The sequence below is a fragment of the Gavialis gangeticus genome, unplaced genomic scaffold (genome assembly GCF_001723915.1).
Source record: "Gavialis gangeticus isolate Ggan-Ray unplaced genomic scaffold, GavGan_comp1, whole genome shotgun sequence".
NCBI classification, from domain to species: domain Eukaryota; kingdom Metazoa; phylum Chordata; order Crocodylia; family Gavialidae; genus Gavialis; species Gavialis gangeticus.
In genome coordinates, this window is record NW_017728993.1 from 46,866,866 (window position 1) to 46,875,120 (window position 8,255).

At 42.0% G+C, this 8,255-nt stretch overlaps 1 protein-coding gene across 1 annotated transcript in view; it reads left to right on the forward strand.

Annotated features, from left to right (window-relative positions):
- The window catches only part of RTCA (RNA 3'-terminal phosphate cyclase), a 23,828-nt gene extending 20,407 nt beyond the window's left edge, over positions 1-3,421 (forward strand). Inside the window, exons 9-11 of the mRNA XM_019501690.1 lie at positions 285-379; positions 1,347-1,451; positions 2,826-3,421. Of these exons, the coding sequence (XP_019357235.1) occupies positions 285-379; positions 1,347-1,451; positions 2,826-2,924 (299 nt within the window). The 3' untranslated portion in view covers positions 2,925-3,421. The remainder of the gene's footprint in view (positions 1-284; positions 380-1,346; positions 1,452-2,825) is intronic.
- Positions 3,422-8,255: the final 4,834 nt, after the last annotated feature.

The window sequence follows — 8,255 nt, forward strand, 5'->3', positions numbered from 1 at the left end:
GTTCAAGCTGTAAGACTGAATTTGGTTTTAAGGGTACCTTGTTTGACTAAAACTGTTCTCAAAAGGGCCTACATTTTTCCTTATGTTCTTCATCAGCTATGTGTGCTAATGAAGGATGAATCATAGCCTTCAGAGTTCTTGTCAAGTGAACATCTGAGGAAAGAGTATGAGAGTAAAGTTGTGTAAAGGACTGTTTTCTGTGTAGTGTGTTCTCCCCACATTCCAACTGATTAATGAAGAGTACTGTTTGGGAGCATATTAATTCCCCAAACCCCTCTTTCTAGGTAAGAATTCTGACAAGGTTGGCATTGAAGCTGCTGAGATGCTGCTTAGAAATCTTAAACATGGTGGAGCTGTGGATGACTATTTACAAGATCAGGTAAGAATCCCACATGCAGACTTTTAATGTTATTTTAAATCATCAAGGTATAGCAATGCATTTGAGTGTGTGCATTGTGTATAGAGTGTGAGTGTGTATAAAGAATGTAAATGTTAAAAAACAAAACCATAAGTTTCAGAAATACAAGAGTCATTCCATGGCTTTCTAAGGAGATGCATTCAGATAATCACTAATGCCATAACTTATAAGACACCTTTCAAATTGAGTCACCCTGAAACTGAAACAGAGTAGCTAGCCGGTTACACTGTCTGGTTCTTACTCCATACGTCTTGGAAAGCTGTTCGTGCCTTGGGAGGAGGGCTCTCATGACCTTAATGAGATTAGCAGTCTACCCCTGAGATAAAATAGACTTGTTAGGAAGTTTAGCAAGCCACATAAGGCTCTCAGAACAGTACAGGTATCTCCAAGCATTCTTCCTTTGAGTCTTGGGAAATTTCTCAACAAGTTCTAGCAGCGTATTTGAGGATCTCCTTTCTGCAGACCTCAGTAAATCCTGAGGATTGGGGTGGAAGCCATTGTTGATAAATTTCCTTCCCACAACAAATCTAAGGTCTGCAAAACAATGGTTTTCCCTACTTACAGACATTGGGATGGGACAGGGTGAGGCAGAGCATATGGAGGAGTAAGAAGCATTTCTCTCCAGTTTGCTCCATGTAGGAAATGGAGGGAGTAAACAACCCATAGCTATCTCCTGCTATACCATGTCCTGGACTGTAATGCTCCAGTTGAGCTGTATTTAACTTGAACTACTGAGTTCACTGGGCACTCTCATTTTCAGATTTGGTGAATACACCTGCTTTTACATTTCAAAACCCCTTCTCAAATACAGCTCTTCCATGGTGTGTGTTAAGGGCTTTCTTCCTTGGCCTTATTGTTTGGAGTCTTCCACAGAGTTGTTAATTTTTGCAATTACGACTTTAAAATCTTTTTTTTTCCCCTTTTTAAGTTGATCATTTTCATGGCATTGGCCAACGGGGTGTCTAGAATAAAAAGTGGACCAATTACCCTTCATACCCAAACTGCTATACATTTTGCAGAGCAGCTAACAAAGGTGAGTCCTAAAGACTAGTGTGGAGTCCTGTCCATTAGTCTTCATCCTGTGCCTTTAATATGCATTTGGTTGTGTAAAGTCATCCACTTATGGCCTTTTGTGTGGGGTGTGTGCATAATGAATTTTCTTAGGGAAGAGGTGTTTCCAGTACTATAGTTGGTATGAATTCCTGGCAAAGTCTCATAGAAATAATGAATAAAGATTAGTGGGTCAGAGTTTTAATTTTAAATTCCTTGGTGTTGATTAAATTAGTGATTCTCAACTGAAATGCCATGCCACTTCGCCCCTGTGTGAGGAGGTGAAGGCTGTCCTCCCCCACCCAGTGTCCTATGCCTGCTTCTATGGGGACTGCCATTGCTGCTGTCCTTCCCTTCTCTCAGGCAGCCCCTGCACTGGCTGCCCCCACACTCCCAGCAACTCACTTTCCCGGTGGCCATCTATAAACTCACTGGGGGAGGACCAGCAGGGTTTGGAACAGACCTTGCTCCCCCTAGCACCCCATGGGGTAACAAGGAGTAATGGCCACAAGTTGCTAGAGAGTAGGTTTAGACTAGACATCCAAAGGCACTACTTTACAGTCAGGGCGGCTAGGATCTGGAACAAAATTCCAAGGGAAGTGGTGCTGGCTCCTACCCTGAGGGTCTTTAAGAGGAGGCTTGACATCTACCTGGCTGGGATCATTTGAGCCCAGTTTTCTCTCCTGCCCAGGGCAGGGGGTTGGACTTGATGATCTGCTCAGGTCCCTCCAACCCTACTTTTATGAATCTATGAATCCTGCAGGTGGGGAGGATGCATGGACAGAGCTCAGCTGTCCATTTGCAGCCCAGCTCATCCCTCCACTCCTGCCTCACTCCCAGGGCCAGCATGAGGGGCTGCAGGGGCAGTTGCCAGTATATGAGATCCCACAGGATGTGTCTTAACAACTGGAGGTTCCCTTGCCTCCTCAGGTATAGATGGGATTTAGGGGGTGGGAGAAACTGTATGTGGAAAGAGCAGAGGATGGCAGAGTTAGGTTCTGCCCCCACAGCCCTTACCTGGCACCAGCTAAATCAGTGGTTCTCAACCTTCTTAGCCTCAAAGGCATCCTTCTGTATGGTTTCTAAATCCAAATTCTAACTCAGTAATTCTCATCTAGAGTGCCATGGAATTCAGAAAAGTTATGGAGGGGTGCCATGAAGCTAAAAATGTTGAGAACCACTGGATTATATTTTTTCTATTTTGCCTTCCTTCAATATTTTTAAGTAATTATATCATGTAATATATATGAACATAATTTTAACTAAATATAATGCAGTTAGACATCTAATATTCAAAGTGTGAATTGAAGTGCATTTTCATTTTTTTTCTAATACTTTTTTACTATCTTTGTTTCAGGCCAAATTTACTGTGACAAAATCGGAAGAGGAAGATTCCACTAAAGATGCCTACATTATTGAGTGCCAAGGAATGGGGATGATGAACTCAAGCTTGTAGTTTTTGGGTTTGCTTTTGTTTCACAAAAAAAAAAAGATACCTCAGTGATGTGTGTTGCACTACATGTTAGTTGGCATATGAAACAGTGGTGAACAGAGGAATACTTTATCATACCTAATATGTTCAATTTAACTTTGAAGATGAAGTGTAGTTTTTTCTTGTTGAGCTCAGAGCACTCCATCATGTTTTCCTTTGATTGTTAACAGTAAAATGAGTACAGATGGGACAGCAACTGGGATAAACTGCATGCGTTTGGGGAGCTAAAATATAATTGAGTAGCTTTAAAAATACATGTGCACCAGACTTCAACTATTTAAACATGACACATCCATGCCTCTTGAAGCATGTAAGTTTTTATCATTTGGGAACCACTACGTTACTTACGTCTGAAGAGTAGGGATAGAGTAGTGTAAAGATACAGGCTGATGGTGCATTTCTATTTCTGTAACCATTTTGCTGAAAATTATTTGGAAAAAGTAAAGCAGTTTCAACATATATGAACTGGTTACTTATTTTTGCTTGCTGTGTTCTTTCAGTAGTTCATGTTAAAGTGGGGATAGATTCAGTAGTTGTGAGTTATATATTCAAAAATACTGGACACGTCTACATGTTCATTAATGCACAGTATTTACTGTGCATTTAGTTTAGTACTTGCTTAATGAAGTAGCAACTAAATGCACAGTAACTAGAGTTACTGTGCAGTAGCACCAGCAAAAGTTGTGTTTTTTTGTGGCACTGAGCAGTAGCCTAATACTATTGCACAGTAGTGTATTATCACAGGTTTTGCCCGGCATGCTACTACACTGTATTATTATGCTACTGTGCATTAAGCATCTCTCATAGACACACCCACTGTGTAGCAAAAAATCATTTTCATTTACTCAACAAAGGTTTGTAGATATTAGAGAAATAATATAGGCAGAAGTTATAATTTGATTCTGAAACAGTTTGAGGGGAGTGATCTCCACTTTGAACATGGGGAAGAAACAAACGCATGAAATTACTTATCTAAAACCACACAGGAAACTGCAGGGGCAGTAAGCAAGGCCAGATCTCCTGAGTCCCAAAGCCAGAACGTAATCCATGAGATCTTCCTTTGCTTGGTTGTGTCTAATGCACTTTATGTTTAAAGGTTCTAGCTGAAAGTAGAAACTGTTCTAAGATAATTTTTTTTTCAGTTGCTTCACTGAGTGTAATCATCAGGAACATAGCACTGAATTTGGAACTGAAGGATGCAGTACTGAACTTTTGAAAAGCCACAGTCTGTCTGGTAAACAATGCCTAGTTGTTCTTCATCTGAGAAAATTCCTGCAAAGAAACTGGACTTGTTTTCTTTTTGATAAAGAAAATACAGTTCTTAAGAAGTTTGTATTTTTAACATTAGGAATGGCCTAAAGGTGGCAGCAGATACCGTACAAACCATCTTGCTATGAACTGAAATCTAGTTCTAAGGAGGAAAGCAGGAGTTTGGTACAATACATTACAAGCTGTTCTTGATTTGTTTCAATAATTTCTGCCAGTACGAAGACAAGGACCCAACATATTTATCAGAAAGTACATACGCAGTTGCTCTTTACTCTTGTAAAAGCGCATACTTGTAAGGTGGAGATATTAATGTCTTACTTTTTTTACTTGTTTGCACCATACAAGAGATGAATGCACATTCCTAATTTTCCTTTAATGGCTAGTATCCCAGTGAATTGTTAGATGCTTTTATATTTTAGAAAAACCTAACAGCCAAAGAGAACTGATGATGAAATTCTAATTTTGAAACTTCTCTGGAAGTACACATTAATTTGTGTTAAACAGGGAGAAAAAAATCTTTTCCTGTTTTTTAGTTAAAAGTAATACGAAAAAGGTGTCTCTAGCATAGATCCTTTGGTCTAGCCATGTTGCACTTAGTGCAAGGGGAGGTAAAGATAATGTTATTCTTTCTTGATCCTTGGTCAGTTTGCTTGCATCCATGCAAGTTAGAGCAGCATCAGAGTTGCTGCAGATTATGCCCAGCTACAGTGTTCTCCAAGGTATCATTCTAGCAGCTCACACTATCTGGGAAATGCTCAAGTTGCTGATTTTGGGGGCTATTTTGCTTTTGCATGTTGACACAAAGCACTTGCAGTGCAACCAGGATCTAAGGTCCTCTAAAAGCCAAAGCAAGAACTGATTCTAGCTATAATTATATTATTGTTAAAACAGATCCTTTTTTATGCAATCTAATATATGTTTCAAGTGCTCCTTTGTATATCTTGGGAAATGTGTATAGAGTATGAGTGTGTATAGAGAATGTAAATGTTAAAAGAAAAAACCCCATAAATTTCAGTTAAGAGAGCCATTCCATGGCTTTCTGAGGAAATGTGTTCATATAATCACTAACGCCATAACTCTTATGGAGTCTTTCAAATTGAGTCACCCTGAAACTATACTAAATAACTGAACAGCTTTATAGTATTAGACAATAAAAAATTGATCAATCCTAATATGCAGATAATCAGAGTTCCATATTAAACACTTTAAACCTTTACTAGAATTAATCCATTTCACAAGGGATGATAAAATTCTCATTCTCTTATAGACGTCCCTTTTACTTGACATAAGCCAGGATTGCTTGTGTTTCTGCATATTACAATCTAGCAACTGGTTTTTCACTTGCATTTAAAAACCTCTAGAAACTGCCTTTTCTGTAACTGCTTGTTTTGTCCTGTTGCTGCAGCATATTATCCATCAAAGAGTTATGTCCCACTTTATTGCCAAAGATTCTTTGCAGGTTTTAATCATACTTAAGAAATGTCGATGCCTAGACAGTTTAAAGATTAATAAACCAACATCTTAATGATGAATAAACTAACAGAGCTAACCCCTGCAATGTTGAGAGAAGATTATGAATACAGGTTTCCCTCAATTTATGCTGCACATGCGTTCCCGGAAAACGGTGCATAAATCGAATTTGCATAAAGCAAACCCACTTTACAATGTAACAAGTAGGGATAAGTTCTCATGGCGGTGAGGGAGGGAGGCTGGGACTAGGGAAGGGGTGGGGAGAGGGTTGCCGCTCCCGGGGCTGCACAAGGCAGCAAAGCAGAGGGAACAGAGCAGCACTCACCCCAGCCCCCAGAGCGGCTGGCACCAGCTGCCTGCAACTGCTGGGCTGCACCATGCTTTGCCTGTTCCCACTCACCTCTGCTTCTGGGCTACACTGTGCCCTGGTGCAGGCAGCTGGTGTCAGCTGCAGTGGCCCTGGGAGCAGTCACCACAGCCCATGCTGGAGTGGCCCTGAGAGCAGCCAACACCAGCTGCCTGCACCATGGCACGGCACAGCCCAGGAGCTGGGGTGAGCCCAAGCACAGGGGAAACAGATGGAGCATGGTGCAGCCCAGCGGCCAGGGGCAGCTGGCACTGGCCGTTCCCAGGGGCGCTGCAGCTGGGGCGAATGGGACCACGGCCCGTTCCCCTCCCCCCCACAGACGTATCTGCTTGGGCAGGGGGACATCTATGCTGATTGTATAAGAGAGAATTTACCTTGCATATAACAAATTATGGGTCTAAGTATGCTGATTGCACAAGAACAAATTCACATGTAAAGAACCCGCATAACTCAAGGGAGACCTGTAACGAAACTGATAAATTAATGAACATCTTTTGGATTGATATAGTCCTCCTATTCTTTGTGCATTTAACGCTTTCTGTATGAACAGTAGTTTTAGAATTCAGGATAAACCTGGCTAAGGTGCGGGTGTTTTTTAGAAATTTTAACTGAAATGTTCATTTAATGTAAACTGTGCATATCTACATGAGACACTACTGTGCAGTGGTAAGTACTAAATAAATGTGTACTAGTATACCAAATAGGTGTTCAGTAACCAGAGTTACTGCACAGTAGCACCAGCAAGCATCTTTTAAGTGATGCTACTGCACAGTAGCCTAATACTATGAAACTATAATACCACGCAGTAGCATATTAGCATTGTCTGTGCTGTGATGTGCTACTGCGCAGTATTATTTGGCTACTGTGCAGTCAGTGTCTCACGTAGATGTGCCCACTGTCATGGTTGCATTCACTGAAGCCAAGAACAACTTATGTCATCTGAGGATGTTTCAAGTGCAATCCAAAGGTCTGACTGGAGCTCATCTATACTTAAACAAGCTCAGATATGTATCAGTAAAACAGGATTCAGTGGGTACATCTATATGTGCAGTTTGTGCTGGAGTGTACTGCTCCCAGGATCAGCATTTATACATGTGCCTGGGACCACAGTGGGTTGAGCCAGGGCGGAGCAGCTCAGGCTGGCAGGGAGCCCAAGAGGTCAACCTGGCATCCCAGCTCAACATGCTGTGGAGGGGCTGTCTGGGGCATAAGGGTGCTACAGTGTGGGGCTAACCAGCAGGCAGCCCCCACACTGTAGCACCCTCTTGTCCTGGCCAGCCCTGGTCACTGCCTATACATGCATTTTAGTGTATGTAACTACTCCACTGTAGGACAGTCCTTGTTCCAGACAGTACTATCCTACAGTGAAGTTAATTAATTTACTGTGCCCTAATGTGAGCGTGCATGGTAGACAGTGAAGCTTTACTACAGAGCTAATTAGCCAGCTCTGCACTTAAGCATACATGTAGATGCACCCAGTATGTGTTAAACTCAGTGGCTGGACCAATCTCAGCTTCATGTTGCCATGACTACATTTAGATGCAGGAAAAAATATGATGTTTGGAAACTAGTGTGTGAGTGTACAGCATTCATGTAAGTATTCACTATAAAGTGATCTATTAAGTGTGGTAATTCCTTATACAAAGGCCTTTAAAATTCCAAATAAATTTCAGAAAAAAACATTTACAGAAATTAATTTCACAAAATGTTAAACTTACCCATTTGATCACAGTGAGATGTATTCAAAGTCATCATGGGTCATGAAATCAACAAGATCAAATGTGAAAATGTTATGTCCCCGATGGGCCTTCGTAGATCCCTACTAGTAGTTTAACTCCCCATTCTGGTGACCACCCTCTTCGCCGAGCATTGGTGTTACTGCGTTTGGTTGTATTCCCCGCTTTGCCAACCCCGCTTCTCTCCTGCCACGACTTTGCTGTTATCCCAGGGGCTAGTTCACAGGTCCCTCGGTGTCCCGGGTTGGCCTTGTCGGTTACATACGGGGCTCCAGCCACCCCTACACCCCGGCCTCATGCCACCTGTGGTCTCCACTTCCCTGCACCGGCTCAGTGATGCGCCGACAGACTCCTTCCTCGCCCATGTAGATGTCCCAGCCCTATTGCAAGGGATACTTCCCACCACCGATCCGTCACCCTAAACCCTCAGCTGCATGCTTCCTCACAGTGATC